The sequence below is a fragment of the Polistes canadensis genome, unplaced genomic scaffold (genome assembly GCF_001313835.1).
Source record: "Polistes canadensis isolate GaletaPanama2010 unplaced genomic scaffold, ASM131383v1 scaffold_260, whole genome shotgun sequence".
NCBI classification, from domain to species: domain Eukaryota; kingdom Metazoa; phylum Arthropoda; class Insecta; order Hymenoptera; family Vespidae; genus Polistes; species Polistes canadensis.
This window is the reverse complement of record NW_014569807.1, coordinates 111282-130187: the sequence shown is the minus strand read 5'-3', so window position 1 is coordinate 130187 and position 18906 is coordinate 111282. Positions and strand designations below refer to the sequence as shown.

The window sequence follows — 18906 nt, the reverse complement described above, 5'->3', positions numbered from 1 at the left end:
ATACAATTTATAATTTTTAATAAAATATGAAAATCATTATATATATACGTAACATTATTATTATTATTATTTTTTATTATTATTATACCTGTTCAAGTGATTTTAAACGAGCTTGCCTCCATGCAGCGCGTTTTTCTGCTCGTAAGGCTCGTTGTTCAGCGGGAGTTAAATGGCTTTCTTCATCTTCATCCGAAATCAAGCCCTAAAGATTAAAAGAAAATAACGTATACTTTAAACATTGCTTTTTAATATAATACCCTATAATTTCTATAGAATAAATCAAATTTTAATCTTGATTATAATAATCGCATTAAATAAGAAATAATAATAGTACATGCATTACAATGGGTATTTTTGTCGTAATACCTCTTGTATCATTCTCTCCTTCAATCGACGTTCTGCTTTTGCTGTCCTCACTGTGCTTGGTATATTCTGCAGAAGAGCGACCGAACTTCGCGAACTCAGTCTGCTACTGTAAGGTAATGAGCATGCACGCTGACAAATTACATTCGTGTCTGAATATATTCTAATGTTTATTTATACAAAAAAGAAAAAAAAATTACAAAAGCGATAAACGATACACAAAGGCAAGAGAAAATATACACTACATATTTACAAATATTTTGTTCAAAAGTAAAAAATTAATTCTGCCGGTCATATTACAGCAGATAAGGATCTCTATCTATAATTAAAATTCTAATGATTAAGAACCGATTGATTCTGAAGTGGCATTGAAGATGAATTATATTCTCTAGTAAATATAATTCAATTAATGATATTATATAATTTAATAATAATTATTCGTGTTAATTCATTCTGCAGAATCTCTCAATTGTTGTTCTTATTGCACAAAATAAACTCCCTAAGCATGCTTCTTATGATCAAGGCATACTTTTTATTTTAAACCCATATTCCGTCTACTATCCTTTAGTGATATATATATGCATTACAATTTGAATTGTCACTAAGTGCTTCGGTAAGTGTAAGCAATATTTATTTTGCTAAGATATACTATTTTCCTAGAATAATTTCTAAGCTCATAAGCCAATATGCCTTATTATTTAAGAAGCATTACATAGTAGAAATACGACCGTACTGTAATTATTTTGTTTAAAGCATGCAACAATTTAAGCACTTAAAGTTTACGAACATGTACAAAGTTAAGATTTTAATCATATGTTTTTTTTTGTTTATGTAAAATAGATGATATTCTTAAATGTAATATAAAACGATTATACATTTATCATAAGATAAATTAACTGTTTGTGTAATCCTATATTCTCTGTTATTATTGTTATTTTCTATTATAAGAAGAATTTTATAATGTATATATAAAAAAATGTAACTATAAAAATTCATTTTCGGAAATTCCTACAACCTTGCATCATTTAAGAATATATGTAGCTATCTAATTTTCAATGCTTATAAAATAAATGATAATATATTACCAGTGTACATTTTTCTATGACAAATGAGTGTGTGTGTTATTATAATAATAATCCTAATAATAATTCTAATAATAATACTAATAGTAATCCTAATAATAATCATAAAATTAATAAGTTGAATGATTAATACTAATAATAATAATACTAATAATTATAGTAGTAGTAGTAATAATAATAATAATAATAATCATAAAATTAATAAGTTGAATGATTAATACTAGTAATAATAATACTAATAATAATAATAATAATAATAATACTTTAGATTTTTATATACAAGCGTAATAAATCAAGTATGAAGTAAGTATCTTGAAAATGGTGCATCATATTATGCGTGTATATGCGTGCATGTGCTTTCGTATACTTTAGAAGTGTATGTAATTCTTAAAAAATAAGCAGGAAATACTGCCTTTTTGTCTCTAAGTGCTAAAAAGTGCAAAATCTATACACTGGAACAAGAATTTAATAGATACTGTATATGTAGAGTTTGAATGAAAAATGATAATGATAAATAATTAAAATATTTTTTTCCAATGTTAAATGTTTCATACACAGGACAAGAGTAGATGAAAACGTAACGTGAAGATGCGAAGAATGGATACATTATATGGCTTACTTAGGACGCCTGTTATCCTGATCTATCGTATCTTCCAAATCTTCAAGACCTTCATTTTCATCCAATTGGGCCCATGATTTTAATTCATCTCTTGTTAATGTCGCAATTTTCTTTTCTGAAAAATTAAATAATATATAGAATAACAAAATTAAAAAGATATTAATTAAATGAATAAAATATTATTTTACACAATATCGAATTACCTTCTTCTTGTTTCATCTTTTCAACTTCGTCTTGACTTAAAAAGCTAAATACTTTTTCTGAAAAAAATCAAGAAAAAACAAAAAAAAAAAAAAAAGAAAATTAAAAATATTTGTTATTGTTTATAATATACGATTGAAATGTATTTAAAATGTTTCGCTACGATAATTTTTTTTTACCTGGTTTAGGAGAAGGCTTAAGATGTTCTTCCATGGCACTTTCAAACAATTTCTTCTTATCACTGACTGACATTTTTACTGGTGACGGTGATGGAGATGATGTCGGTGAAAGCTGTTTATAAAATTTATATGAATAAAAACAGAAAATAATAATAATGTTATATTATATTTTTTAAAGATACATGATATAAAATATTTGAATAATTAGAAATTATCACTTGAGAAATCAAAATTATTGATTTTATATACTATTGTACATATCATATTAAATCAAGAATAATCTTTATGCAGTAGCCTTTTAAGATCTTGAATAAATAGAAAATTCGATGTGTTATACATTTTTCTTCTTTTTCTTTTTTCTTTTTTTTTTTGGTAATATCGCCATTAATCACAAACAAAATTTGATGCAATAATAAGCTGAATGGTGAATGAAACATATTCCTTGTAAATAATATTTCATAATTAGAACAGAGTACATTAGTTTTAATAAATTACACATGCTTACAAAACCCACCTCCTCAACCCGAACCTTTCCATCAACAGAACGTGCTATCTGTCGTTTGTTAAAGCAAGTTGAAGAAGAACCTAATTTCCCCATATATTCAGGAGCAGTCAAAGGTGTAGGAGGAAGTTGAAAACGTGGTTGAGTAATTTGTATTGGATTTGGATACATTTTTTTTGAATAGGAAGATATCTGAGGTTGTTGTTGTTGCTGTTGTTGTTGTTGTTGTGGTTCTGTTAGAAAAGTTTCATGCATGGATGGGAATGATTCTTTGGATAATGATTTAGATTTTACAGTAGGCGAGAAGGGAACACTAACTGTGCTTTCTTTAGAAACTGGTGGAAGATCAGCAAATGTAATGCTACGTTTAGGTACTGCAGAACTCTTCTTTTTTGGGGAAGGTAGTGTTTGGGTAGAAGCAGAGCGATTGAAATTTGTAGTTGTAGTAAGAGTAGAAACCGGAGATTTTGTTGAAGAACGATCCATTGATCCTCCAATTTGTACTTTCCACTGAATAAATAAGACCAAAATCATATTAGTATAATTGACATTATATTAAGATATGATAAGATAAATCTAATGAAAATGATGTGTTAAAACAAAATCCAAAAAAAAAAATTATGAAATTTAAAATATATTGCGTGATTAGAATTATGTTTCTACAATCGTAAATGTACGTGCATATTTTACGAAAATTGTAAGAACATATGCCAAAAATATTATTTTTATTGTATAACAATGTTTTTGTAAACAAAATTGTGCATATGTGCTTTTTTCTTCTTTTTTTTTCTTTTCTTTTTTTTTATACAACTAAAGAAATTATATATCGTGTGCGTTCAAATAAATATATGCTATATATGTAGTAGCCAAAAGAATATAATGCTATTTTCAAAGTTTTACTATACATTGCACAATATGCAATTGTGCATTTAATAAATAATTTGGTATATAGTCATAGAGTTTATATTTATACTTTAAAAACAGATTTATTTTTGACACTACATGTCATACAAAATCTATGTTAGAATTAAAAAGGAATCAGTTTCAAACCTACTCATTTCATGTTTTTTTTTTTTTTTTCTTGTTCTTTTAAACACTCAATAGTGTGATTTCATTGTACTATTATTGCAACAATTAATGCAGTTTTCATATACTTTTCCCTCAATATGAAAAAGTCAGTTTTCTTTTTTTTCTCTCTAAAGTTTCTTAATATTTGTACCCTATCCATTTTAATTTTAATCATATCAATGCATTAATAGGATGCTCTGAAACAACATAAATGTTTTCAAATGATTCAAAATAATATTTCAATACCAGGAACTGCTTGTTAGTTAATATGTTATTCAGCTTGAATTTATTTATCACTTTAGCCTGTAATTAGTTATTAAAATACAACAAATATAACCATTTTCAGAATAATCCTATGCATCGATATATGAAAACACTGTTCTAATTGTGCTTCTATATCAATCAACAGGAGCTTTAACATCCTCTTTCATTTTATTAATAGATAAATATCTTATTTTTATATTCTGTAATAATATATAAACATCTGGTCCATTAGAATTATGTTCAACATATAACATTTATAGAAAATTTATAAATTACAGTACACTGATTTATACCTCATTAATGATATGAGTTTACTGTAGCAATGAACATCGTAGAGAATTAGCACTTTTAATTCAGAATGAATGCAAGTGTTACATGCAACATGTGTCTTATAAACAATACAATAATTTTCTTTCTTTTCATATTCTGTTTTTTTTTTGCTGTACATGATCATTTTATGATGTAATTGTAAATTGTTATTTATGGATACATTATTTCTGTCAATGATATGGAAATACTTTATTTTTTTCCAGTGACTATAAGTTAATATCTATAGTATAAAAAATAAAACTTTTTATAAGAAATAATGATTATAAAATAGAGTAATTTTGAAATTATACAAATTTAGTAACATGATTCAATAAAATTTCTACTAATCATTCAATGAGGTAATAATAAATTAAATTAATACATTTTTTGAGAAATAAACTATACTAATTTGCCTTATTTTTTTTCTGCATGATAGTATACCAAATAATCAAATAAAGATTTTAAATGTTTCATGTTTTTAAACTACGTTACTAATGATATAAAAACGTCATTTCTGTACATCAAGCATAGTATCCATAATATGTGATTTATATAATTATAATATATATATATATATATATATATATATATATCAATTTTTTTTTCTCAAAGTGTTATTGTAAATATAGACCTGTGCGATTTGATGCACTGTACATATTTAATTGATCATTTTATAAACACGTGTGATGTCTTTAAGAAAAAAAGTTAAATATATCCTGTATATGGCAAATGTTTACATCCTGGATATATATAATAGTCACCATTAACAACAAGGGATTCTCAGAAAATATCACTTCTGTTCATGGTACGTTAAATTCTATAATATATGTGAGATAGAGATTTTATTTTTCTGTTAATAGAACACTGACTCTCAGAGTAAATTCAATTGCCAATTCATTTATCACAATTTTCGAATATTTCCATTTCGTTCTAATATTTAATTTTGTATCCTAGAGAAGCATCACAAGCTTTAAGTCAGTCCATAAAATTCTATCCACTATCCATATATATATATATATATACCTAACGTTTCAAAGATTAATTGGAAATAAGCCTCAGAATCAGTGTATATAAACGTTGCTAGAAAATATTTGATTAAAGTACGTGAGAAACACTCTGCGCTTTTAATTCTGTCTACCTATCACAGAAATATTTTTCTCATTATAACCGATACCTATAAAACAAATAAATGATCAATATATATATATACACACACACACACGAGAATCTTTAGTTTAGGAAGATATCACACACTTTTTATAGTGTTAAAAAAATCTTGATATCTCTTGACATAATAAAAAAAAAACAATAAAACCGATTATATTACGGAATGAATTCATCCATTAGCAGATTCTCGATAATGCTCCTAATGTTATAATGGCAGTATTATTAAAAAATGCAATAACAATAGTTAAATTGTATAACAATGACATACACGGAAACGCAATAAACAATGGATAATGAGTTCGTGTCATGAATTTGCTTAGAATTATTTATATTATGGCACAATCCTGTGGAATCAGAGGTATGGACGTAGACACAGGGAAAATGAGTAGAGGGTCGAACGACTCACTCCTGTTAGAGGGCAGCCAAAGTAGCACTATCACCTTCCACTGTCTGTAAACACGTTAAATATCTCTTGTTTTGACGCTCAGGAGAGCATGCGACGCTAAAAACACTGACAAACGTACAACTCATGCGCCATGTAAAAGTAATATAAGATTAGAATGAATAATACAATATAGTAAAGAATTATAAATTTATAATTCTAATGTGTTTCCGCGTTAATATATATTTTTCTTCTCAATAAAAATTTGTCTATAACAAATTTAGAAAATTCTTATTAACGATCAATTTACAGTTTCTATTTTATTAGTATGTTGATCGAATGTTCATCATCATTTTAACATAATTATTATTTAACAGAAGTGTGCTTTTTATAATATATTACATATAAAAAGAAAAAAAAAAGAAGATAATGAAAATTTGATTATACGAAGTGTGCGCATGGTTAATTATATTTAAGAAAAAAACAAAAATAAAAAAGAATTATAATAAAACATATATGTTATTTTATATAACTAAAGTGGGTTTGGTAACACAGGGTTTCCAAAAAGATTGAGTTTAAACATAAAAAAGAGATGTTTTGATTTAAAATTTATAAGTAATTAATAAAAATTCTTAAAAATATTTTCAATGTTTATATGTGAATTATTTTTTACCTATTTGATCTCGTTAACAGATAGTATAAGTTTAGCCCTGATCTTTTTGAATATCCTGTATATAATATAATATGTAATTTTTCACGATGCATGGTATCGTTCATCAAAAGTGCTTTTAGTATTTCTACATATCTGTTTTCATAATGCACTATAAGTCAGAGTATAAGGATTATTTAATTTCATTTTATCTGGACTAACGTAGCTGTATAATTAAAGTATGTAAATACGATAATACAAGAAATTAAATTGTTTATAAAACATTATTTAATATTTTTAATCCAGAAGAATTCAATGCTCACTTTTCAAAATGTTATACTTGTACGTGTATGTATATGTATGTACATATATTAAAAAAAAGGAATAAATAAATAAATAAATAAATAAAAAGAAAAAAAATAAGGCAATAAACAGAATGCTATTAAAAATAAAAAATAATCTATGTATATATTGTATAAAATATTAAAAGTTCTAAGTAAAAACACAGTTGAATTGTGATATTCTTTCGTGCTTGACATATTTTAGTATCGCATGTTATTCATCATTCGTATTAGTACACATCTTTCTCATTTTCCCAATGTAGGCCCTACTTTTATTACAAGTGCAAGATATTTTCAGATTCACTTTTTTTTTTATGAACATGCTGTTACATCATTATAAATGATGTTATACTAGAGAAAAATAGTTATTATTATTAATAATGAGTTAAATACGTGAGTAGATTTTGGCCCCTATACATATATACTTTAAGAAAAGTATATAAAAAATACCTATATACAACATTTTACTCTTATATCTAAAAACAGAACAATTGGCTTGTTTAGTTTGTAATTTATATAATATATATATATATATTGCATTCGTGTAATTAATCACATTTTAATAAGAAGAATATAGCATATATGAAAATAAAAAAGTATTTTTTGAAATTGTTAAAGGAAAAAGGATAAGTTCTACAATATTATAAAATATGTGGGATATCGTTGAATAAAATATATAATTAAGTTAATTTATACTTTCAAATTATTAAATAATTAATAAAATAAAACATGCTGCTATGGGGTACTATGATAAAATAAAAGAAAAATATAAACAAACAATTATTTTTAAATATATCATGCTTGCTAAATGCTACACATGCATAACAAATTTCGATTCGTATGTTTACAATAAACGAAAATGAGATATTATAAATGAAATACTTACTGTTGGATTCTGAGGAGCTAACGTGTGTTTACTCATCACGATCGTGGTAGTTTTGAGATCCTTTGTACCACTTGGGGACTTCGGTGGTACAACCATATCAACTGGACTACTTGATTTATGTACTAAGGATTCTGCCGCTCTCACTACGTCTAGAACCTTTATCATAAAATGATTATATTTAAGCGTACCTCTTTATTTAATTAAAAATAAAAATATTAATATAACGTAACAATCATACTTTCTCAGGAGTGGATTTCTCCCTTTGTTCAATTAAAGCTCTCTCCCTCTCTTCTTGTTCCCATGCTACAAGCTCTGCTTTCATTTCTTGTTCTTGCCTAAGTGTTGCTGCTTCTTCATCGTCACGATCCAAGCTTGATATACTTTGTGATAATGATTTAATATCATCTGTCGGTGGATCTTTAAATTCTCGCGAGACTCTTGATTCTTTAGAATCTCTGCCATCGGATAATGGTAATACTGACTCAACTTCGTTTTTATCGTAACCTTTACAAACTACCAAAGTAATTGTATTTCCTGAGCACCGAAGAATGTTTACAGCTTCTTGATGAGTTGCACCCAATAAAGATGTTCCATTGACTTCTAACAACCTCATACCGACCTGTTCGAATAATATATTATTTATATGTGCTCATAGTATTTTAAACTTTTTATTAAACATCAATTAAATTATTTGAGAAAAATCAATTTAATGATTGAACTCTCATTGTTTATTACCTTTAATCTACCATCTCTCTTAGCTGCTCCACCTGAATTAATTTTAGATATAAAAACTCCTTCATCCGTATGATCAAGGGGGTTGCCTTTTTGACCTCTAAGTCCTCCTTTAATATGCATTCCCAATTTTTCTCCTGGTTCTTTTATAATTACCAATTCCTAAAAAAAAAAAATAACAATACATTACTATTTATATTTTACACGTGTATTTTTCAATATTTTATTTACTTTCATCATATATTTCATGTGGAAATATTTAATATATAAATTTGTAGATTTTATTATTCCTTTTTTTTTTTCTTGTGACTTTAAACAATTACTTTTTATATTTTTATGAAATACATACACACAAATATATAATATAAATTTATAATTATTATATCATTTAAAAAATCTATAATATTAGAAAAATATATGTATATATATCTCTTATACATATGATAATAAAGCGTAGAAAGCATTTAAAAAGAATGCTATGATTTTCTAGAAAAGTTTTGCCTAGACATAAGCAATCATCTGTGAATCAGTGCTGAGCTTGTTTACAGCCTTGGTGTAGGAGGAAGCAAAATATTTCAAATCAAAATAACAGGTCAAATGCATTGAGTACTTACTGTCACAGGGATGTACTCTATTTCGACCAGCTTGTAGGACAAATTATAAAAAAAGATTGCATTAAGTAAGGAAAATAGGTAAACTATTGAGTGCCATAACTATTGCAATTTACGGGCATTTGTCAGCACAAGCATAATCAAAAATAGAAGAAAATCACTTGAATATCGTCTCTGTATGATACACATATTATATCATGTGTGTACACGACATACAGGTGCAATGTTGTGATTATTATAGAAAAATATTTTTTTTTTGTGTAGAAATAAACAAAAATCTATGAGAATAACAGTAGATACGTAAATATATATACAAATTGAATAATGTTTCTCTCTTGTTGGTAATATAAAATAAGAAAAATAAGATTTGTGTAAAAATCAAATATATAACAGTGATATAAATATTTAAATATTCAATCCAAGCATACTTGGAAAGCGTGTTTTGCTTCTATAAAAAAAAATAAAATGAAAAAAAGGTAGCAGTAAGCTTCTAATTACAATATTTTTTATAAAATAACAAAGCATCTTGTAACGCTATTAAAAAAAATATATATAAATATATATATATATGAATAGATCTATGACTTGTTGTTATGTAAAAATTTACAATATTATGAATTATATATAAATAGTATTTAAAAAGAGAAAGAGAGAACACGATCTATTATTTAATAATATTTACATTTACATTATTTTTTTTTATCATTTGCATATAATAATACAATTAAGGTTGTATTTTTATATCAAATTTCATTGTTAAGATTGCACAGATGAAATATATTAATATGATATAATGTAAAAAAAAGAATGTAAGTAATATGTATCTGAAAATAAATAATTTCTCACCTGGTAACTTTCTGGAAGAGGATCATGCTGTACGGTAAGTACAATCTGATCTCCAGGTCGTAAAAGTTCCATTACAGCTTCCTGATGAGTTGCTTTTGTTACATCAGTTCCATTTACCTTTAATATTCTATCGCCCATTCTAAGCTTACCAGATTTTGCTGCTATACCGCCAGATACAACCTAATATATATGTATGTATGTTAAGTTTTTGTAAATTAAATAAAATAACATTTTATTTATATTTATAATTATATATAATATGAATATTTACGTGAGATATAAAAATTCCAGGCTCCTTTGCACCAAATGGAGTACAAGAATGATCAGTTCCTCCTATTATACTAAATCCAAGTGATCCTTCTTTCACCAACACGACATCCTAAACATTTATTACTTTGTAATTAAAAAATTTAATAATAAAACTCAATGCATATTCAAATACATATTCTTACGATAGGTTTTTTTTTTCTTTCTTATTTTTACACAAATGCATAAAATATTGTGATTATTTTTGTATACCTACGAACATAATCACAATATGCATTTGTGTTTTAACATTTTATTAATATTAAGGAATATTAAATTGAATGTGTAAAATTGAATGTTTAATATTTAAAAATATTAAATGTATATTAATATTTATGTATATATATAGATATTATACGTTTGTGGCTACGTAAAAATTGTCAATACGAAAAATCTTGGTCTTATAGATAAAAGTGTCGAAGATCCACCATATGGTGTACTATTTTTTTTGTTCAATAAGCATAATGAGGAGAATTTTCAAATAATTCATTTTACTTACCTGTTTCCATGTCTGAGGGTAAATACTCATTATGAATAAATTTAAGCACACAAAAAAATTGCCCATATAACCAACTCAAAACCCAACTAATTTTTTTAATAAAATATTATTTAAAACATTTTTTTTTAAGTTATATAGAAGATATATAATATGCGAGCATTCAGCATTGCATTCATATTTTGTAACCAAGTAATATATAATACATATGAATATTTTAAGCATGCACAAAATTTTTTGTGATAGAAATATATATTGAATACGATAATAATTATATATAATAATTAAACATTTTTATATGAATTTAATTCTATAATTGAACACTATGACGTTACAAGTAATTATTAAATTTTTATAGATATACATGATTATCATGCAAACTAGATTATTATAGAAATTCATTTTCTCATTCGATTTATTTTAAATAATATGCTCATTTAAGTACCTTCAAAGCATGGAAACAAGTTAATAAAAAAAACAGATAATATAAGCAAACATTCAGACATATTTCATCCTTAATAATAATAAATAAAATTATATATATATATAACTACAAAGAAAATTTGATGATATAAAAAATATGAAGACCAAAAATAATGGATATGGATTTGACAAAAGGTATAATAAAGTCATTAGGAAATTATATTATGAATTGTACTATTTACGCATAGTACGTATATGCTTAATTGCATGAAGTAAAATGCGGTGTGAAATAAATAAATTAGTATATTAAATGAAAAAAAACAAAAGTAAAAAACGGTATTCATACATAAAGTATATAATCCAAAGGAAGATAAACCCAAAAACTATATGAAAAAGAAAAAAATGCAATTAATATAATATTAAATTAAATATAAAGTTAGAAATGTAATGTATGAACATGCAGCTACCAGGCACATACCTCGATAATAACTGGTTGCACCAGTTGATTGTCAGTCACTCTAGTAACGACGGTCTCTGTGAGCGTACTCTTTGTGATGGTTTCAGTAACTTTACCAATTGTTGTAGGAGCTGGAGGAAAGTTAACATCTCCAGGTAGATTGTCAGGTTGCTTGATCGTCACTGTCACAATAGGACCTTGATGGGAATCTGGTGAAGGTGAGGATGTTGGATGTCGAAGGAAATGAGCAGGAATCATGGCTTGAAATTCCTCGTTGGTGATTGGCTTCGGTACCTGTATATCTTCCAACGGGGATGTTGGTCTAGGTTCCGTTGAAGACGTAGGTGTAGAATTAGTATTAGTCGTAGATGTTGCCATTGCCTGTGTAACACTGTGCCTTGGAGCAGGTTGCGGATAAATTTGACTATTTGTTGGACTTAGTGGCACAGAAGGAACACTTTTAACGTTATTTCCTGGATCACTAATGCCATTCATTTTTGGTGCTGCATTCATCATGTCTGATTTTAATGGTGGCGGTGTTTTTGAAGTAGGACTCGGAGATAAAGTTTTTTCAGCATCCATGGAACGACGATAACCAGCATAAGCTGGTCTATTTGCCATATAACTATTAGCATTATATAACCCTGTATATGGTCTAGGTGCACCAATAACGCGAGGTGATTTCTCGGATGGAGTTACTATTGTAGCTGGATTTGCTTGAGAAAGTGGCATTTCACGTTCAACAACTAATCGAACAAATCTTTCCAATCCCGTAAGTAAAGCTACCGCTTGTTCATGTTTGGCTCCTCTCATTTCAACTCCATTAATCTAAAGATACAAAAAAAATTATATTTAAGAGAGGATTAATGATTAATATTTAAAAATAAAATATTTAAATTATTTCATTGTTCAAAAACGAATTAACTTTTTCAGCTATAAAAAATATATCGATGTCAAACATCTATTTGAACATAAAAAAACTTACAGATATTACTTTATCTCCGACTAATAACTTGCCATCTTTTTGTGCAACTCCACCGTCAGTTATCCTCGAAATATATATAGCCTAAAATTTTAATATTTATATTATTTTATTGGAATATTGGCTTTAGTTTTTTAATATTCACTTACATCACTATTGTCTTTAACTGGTGGTGAACCCTCACCACCAGCAATACTAAATCCTAACCCATTTTGGTCCCGTATTAGTGTTGTATGTATAAGAACAGACACCATAGGTTCGCTACCTGTTTTTGTAGGTAATGGTTCAGGAAGCTTTTTTACCTGTGTGTGTGTTAATAAAATCCAATATAATAATAAAATATTAAAATTTTAGTTTGAAATCCTTCTAATGCAATAATATAACTAAAACTAAAACATATATATATATAAGGATTTACCTTAGCTGCTTCGTGTGAACTACAAGTATCACCATTTTCTAAATTATATGACAAAGCTGTAGATGATACGTAAGATGTTGCGCTTGGTGCTCTACTTGTGCTCAAACTAGAGCACAATGAGTCTTTTCTCATTGAATTCTATGACATATTATTAACATTTTAATAATTAAAATAATTTAAAATATCGAGCATAAAAAAAAAGTATATCTTATAAAATATCACACCTGCTCATATGATGGCACTATTCTTGTTACTTCTCTTAATACAACTAATATCAGTACACGCCCGCATGCTTTGAGAACTTCAACAGCATCATAATGGTCCACATTTACTACTGAAACTCCATTAACAGATATTACTTTATCCCCTACTCTTAAACCAGCTAAATCGGCTGGTCCACCTAAAAAATATTATACTTTAAATATCGTTATCAGAGATATATTTATTAAACGATAACACGATTTTTAAACACTGTGCATATAATAAATAACAATAATGTTTTCTACCTTCTGTAACTCTGGATATGAAAATGCCTTCATCGTCACCCTTAAATGGGGTTGATCCAATACCTCCAGCTATAGACAAGCCAAGTCCACCTGTCGTTCGTTCAATATGAATTTCATACTGTTCTTCCCTTACTTCTAACGTTGGTTCTGCATCCGATGTTGCACCTAACAATTATATTATATAATATTATATATATATATTCTCGCGTGATTTGTTATGTTATTATATTTATTATATTATCATTTGTGCGTGTCACATAAATTGCATTACCTAACTTCTTTTTATTTCTAACAAAACACCGATACTTTTTAGGCATGATGTAATAGAAGTTAATAAAATATTATTTTTAATGATTTTCTTTCTTTTTTTCTCTATATTATACAAGTTTCTGTGAATATTTAGTTAGATATTTTTTAAATACGTTTTCTACGCATCCACCATCTTACAATATACTGATGATAAATGACTAGATAGATAAGATAATCTCTACAGAAACCATCTCTTATCATTTCTACTATCTGTTAAGATTTTTTAAAGAAATTCCATACCAATTATTTGTATAAATCTTATATGCACCGATTAAAACTTTATATCTAACAGTTTTTACATAAAAGTATTATATATATATATACCATATATTACCTTGGCTGTGTCCATCTATAATTTCTGAAGATTCTGTTTGTTCAGGGACAATTGTTGTAGGAGTTTCGTCAGTTTTTTTCATTAATGCCTAAAGAAATGCATTTATTTGAAAAATAATAAATATTATCTATAAAATCTATTATATAATAAATGTATTATTTTGTCATGAAGGAAAGAAATATACAAAAATTACCTGTGCAATAAGCGAAGCTACTTTTTCTTTGTCAATAGCTGTATGAATACGTTTATTTTTTAAATGATGTGGCGTATCACGACGATGAAGTCTATTTGGTTTATTTGTTTCACCAGATCCTTCGTAATCTGTATCTTCTATAACAGAAAATTCTACGTGCCTTTGCATATCTTCAGCTTCTGATTCGTCATCGTCCTTTCCTTTTAACTCTGATATGGTCCCATCAGAACCAGTATTCTGTAAAAACAAATAATCTACGTTTTTATCTTATTATCAATATATTCGTAATGATCTCAATGTAAATTGCATTATCAAGAAAAAACTATGTCAGATATTAATTTTCTTACAACAGTCGGTTCTGTAGCACCATGCGAAGAAAATACAGCAGTCTCGTTGTTAGTTTGAGTATCAGTACTATCGGGTAATGTCTCCAATTCCTTTTGTTCCTCTCTAGAAATTTCATGCTCCGAAGATTGATCTTGTTCTATTATATTTTGTACTTCTTCGTTAGGTGGTTTAATCGGTGTTTCTGATTCAGTTTTATCTAAGCCAAATGTTTGAGAAACATCCTAAAAATAAATAACAATAAGTTTCATTGAAAATAATAAACTTATAGAAATATAAATTTACTTTTTCTTTAATAAACATTATAAAAAAGTGTTAAACACACAACAATTACCTGTTCTTCGGTAGAACCAGATCTACTGTCGCTTTTTCCTTTACAAAACAATTTATGAGCCTTTGCTTTTAGCTCCTTCGGATGTGGTGTATTTTGTCGAACAAATGGCGTCTGAAATAAAAATTATTGGCACGATGAATTATATTTTGCATTAACGTGTTGGATCTTAAGATAATATTTAACATATAAATAGATGTGTAATATTTATATATAAAAGTGATAATTGGTAAATGTAAACAAGAAATTAGATTTTTAATCTAATTGTTTTAACATATATGATTTTATTACACAAATATTATGTTACATTATATACAAGTTTCTATAATATATTAAAAACAATATGTTTATCACATTATAAAATACTAATGATAAATCAAAGATTTATTAGTCCTATTAAACAATATATATATATATATATTAAAAATTATATATATATTATATCTATATAGTTCGTAAATATCTTTAAATTGCAATATGTATATACAAAATATTGACATAGTAGGGGGAATATATCTATTGTTGTATTAAATAAAAGTGTTTAATGATGATTAATTTAACGACGTGTAAGAGTTAGCTCGTTTCATGCAATTAAATCGTCTGAGTAAGTATTGAAAAAATCGGGTGAAAAAAGAAGGAAACCCTGCCAGTTGCGAACTGCTCACCTCCTTATCTGCATCTGGTGGTTCATCTGTGAATTTTACCGAATGTGTTCTAGATGCTTCCCGTTCTTGCCACCCTTCGTCATCGCTAAGCTCAGGTATTTCTCCCTGAACAGTAGATCTCAATCCAACCAACGTAGTACCTAATCTTCCGGAATCTATATTAACAGATTTTTATATATTTAATCATTAAATGTATTTTTATACTAAGAAAATAAATCCATAAAAGTACATACCATCAGGATGATATTCTAATTGAGGCAAAAGGAAACAAGTAAGTACTTTTTCTCCAGTTTCTTCATCAATATCATTTTGAAAAGTTAACATAGGTTGAGCTTGATTTTCACTCAACCAAACTGCTTTCAAATTGAGATTTATTAAAGAATATGGCAAGTACTGTAACCTGTATATACATATATATAAAGTCAGACGTATTTATAGTTATAAAAATAATACATTTTAATATATATGATATAATATAAAGATAATTGCACCTGTTTCCAGATACATCCAAAACGTGTAGAGATAAACATTGGCCAACTTCTGCTGGAAGGTACTTCAATTTGTTATTTCTTAAAGAAAGTACACCTAATTGTTTTAAATTTCCTAAAATAAAATAAAATTTAAATATATGATGAATAATAATGTAACAATATTAATGAATATGATTAGAATGAAATAAAAAAAGGATTGCATTATTACCAATTTCTATAGGCAGAATTTGTAGACTATTCCTATCCACATTTAAATTATTTAAATTAAGAAGATTTCCTACTGATGCAGGCAATTCTAAAAGAAAATTTTCTGTAAGAATTAATTCTTGCAAATTCTCGCATCTGAAACAAATAATTTTTGTTTTTTTTTTTGTTGACATATATCAAAAATTCTAGCTTGCGTTAAAAAATTAATTGAAATGAAATTAACTTTACCTTCCTATATTTGGATTAAGCGTAGATAATCTATTTTGATCAACTTTAAGTATAGTTAACTTTTTAAGATCACCAATTCCATCTGGCAATTTTTCAATAACATTTTGTGACAAATGTAAATCCGTTAAAGATTCTAAACCACTGATTTCTTCAGGAAGATCTTCTAAACGATTTTCCGAAACATCTAAACACGCCAATGTTTTTAATTCACCAATTTCAGGAGGTAAGTGCTGTAATTGATTGTGATCCAACCATAATTCTTGTAATGCTGGTAATTTTCCTATGTGAGGTGGCTACAATAACCATAAGAAGAATAATTATTTTGTCGATCGAAACGATACACACTTGAGAAATTTGCATAATATGTATTCACCTAACAATCAATGTTTATATTGTTTACTTTGATAATTATATATCCAAATGAATAAAGATAGAGAATAATATAGTATATATATATATAGTATTTTAAAAATTATTTCTGCAATCAAGAAATTATTTCAATTTAACAATGGATTACACAGGACTTACTAATTCTTCAAGTTCATTATCACCAAGGTCTAGTCGTTCAAGTTTATTCAGTTTAGAAAGGGATTCGGGTAAAACCTTGAGTAAATTTTCGCGTAACTCCAACGACTGTAATGCTTCCAAGCTAAATAAAATTAAACAAATATATAATGTAAAAATTGATCAGATTCATATGTATTAATTATTTTTACAAATTTTATGGACAAAAGATGTTACCTTCCAAAATCAGGTGGCAATTTTGTTAAGGACATATCATTCAGGCCAAGAATAGTTAAATTTCTTAGCTCTACAAAGCCTGCTGGAAGTCTGAAATATATGAAAATACATTTGAGATGTAATGTATATAAAAAATCTCTTAATTAAATTAGAAATTAATTAATAAAAAGAAATTAATCATATATAATAATGTTTAATTTACTTACTTAGGAATAGGGTTACTACTAAAATCTGCTATTTGTAACGCTTGCAAGTTTTTAATGTTTTCAGGAATGTCTGGTATATCTGTAATAGAAAGAAAACAAAAAACAAAATTAAAGAACAAACTCTTTAAGTATGCAATTAAATATTTAATACATTTTCAATTTATACATTGAGAAAAACTTTGTTAATATTTTTCTTTTCTTTTTTTAAACATTAAAAAAATATTAATTGAAAATATTCTTTCATACGTAAAATATATTCTCTAATCTATCCCTGTTTTTCAGATCCGTTGCAACCATGAAATTCAATTTTCCCGGTGATTGAACGATGCTATTTTTCGAAACTCACGCCTAGCTAAGTTTAATTCTCCTTCGTTTTACCAAAGTCCCAATCATATTTCATTAAATTATGAATATATCAATTTCCATCCTAATAACATAATTATTATTGAAAATATAATTAACAGAAAATACGTATTTTTTTAATTGAACAAAATCAAAATGACTTAACGTTAATACAGAAAGACAGAAAAAGAAAAAATATATATATATTTATATATGTAATGTAATTACATGTATTTATATATATATATATATGTAACACAACTTAGAAATTCAAATACGCTAAGAATATCAAACTATTTTACTTTGTCATTGAATATAAATTAAATGATTTTCATATTTTATGTTAAATATGTGTGCAAGATAGAAATAACTTAAGAAAAATAATGAAAAATTACTAATGATCCAATATACGTGTATCCACATACAGTTTATAATAAAAGCAATATAAATTAAACAACAATAAAACAAAAAAAGAATGATAATAGTAGATAATTATTTTGAAAGCTTGCAAGAATAATTATTGTAAAGAATATATAGAGAAGCAAGTTTTTCGTAGCAAGAGTAAGATATAGGTAAAAGAAGAATTATATATCTTTTTCTCTTTTTTCTTTTTTTTTCATCATAATGACCAAGCAAAATAAAGGTGCGTACCGCGTGACGAACGCGTGTTTTACTCTTTTATCATGTTTTTTCTCTCTTTTTTTTTTTTTTTTTTTTTTTTTTTT

General features: G+C 26.5%; 1 protein-coding gene across 9 annotated transcripts in view; it reads right to left on the bottom strand.

Moving 5' to 3' along the window:
* The window catches only part of LOC106790781 (protein lap4), a 40470-nt gene that overhangs the window by 2072 nt on the left and 19492 nt on the right, over positions 1–18906 (bottom strand). For 3 of the 9 annotated variants that reach the window (XR_001382115.1, XM_014755933.1, XM_014755930.1), the window contains exons 3-32: positions 17840–17918; positions 17634–17723; positions 17421–17541; positions 16893–17185; positions 16666–16799; positions 16458–16569; positions 16200–16366; positions 15967–16121; positions 15305–15415; positions 14973–15194; positions 14626–14862; positions 14433–14520; positions 13790–13954; positions 13508–13683; positions 13284–13421; positions 13015–13167; positions 12869–12949; positions 11905–12711; positions 10473–10580; positions 10202–10381; positions 9359–9388; positions 8748–8906; positions 8251–8631; positions 8013–8168; positions 2959–3456; positions 2445–2556; positions 2268–2324; positions 2065–2179; positions 367–472; positions 89–202 (exon numbers count right to left, since the gene is read on the bottom strand). Coding sequence is in view for 8 of the 9 variants with exons in the window: in XM_014755933.1 (XP_014611419.1) it covers positions 89–202; positions 367–472; positions 2065–2179; positions 2268–2324; positions 2445–2556; positions 2959–3456; positions 8013–8168; positions 8251–8631; positions 8748–8906; positions 9359–9388; positions 10202–10381; positions 10473–10580; positions 11905–12711; positions 12869–12949; positions 13015–13167; positions 13284–13421; positions 13508–13683; positions 13790–13954; positions 14433–14520; positions 14626–14862; positions 14973–15194; positions 15305–15415; positions 15967–16121; positions 16200–16366; positions 16458–16569; positions 16666–16799; positions 16893–17185; positions 17421–17541; positions 17634–17723; positions 17840–17918 (5345 nt within the window). In the remaining variant the exon portion in view is untranslated. Of the gene's footprint in view, positions 1–88; positions 203–366; positions 473–2064; positions 2180–2267; positions 2325–2444; positions 2557–2958; positions 3457–8012; positions 8169–8250; positions 8632–8747; positions 8907–9358; positions 9389–10201; positions 10382–10472; positions 10581–11904; positions 12712–12868; positions 12950–13014; positions 13168–13283; positions 13422–13507; positions 13684–13789; positions 13955–14432; positions 14521–14625; positions 14863–14972; positions 15195–15304; positions 15416–15966; positions 16122–16199; positions 16367–16457; positions 16570–16665; positions 16800–16892; positions 17186–17420; positions 17542–17633; positions 17724–17839; positions 17919–18906 lie in introns of those variants that run through there. The other 6 variants (XM_014755931.1, XM_014755934.1, XM_014755935.1 and 3 more) reach the window with 6 other exon arrangements.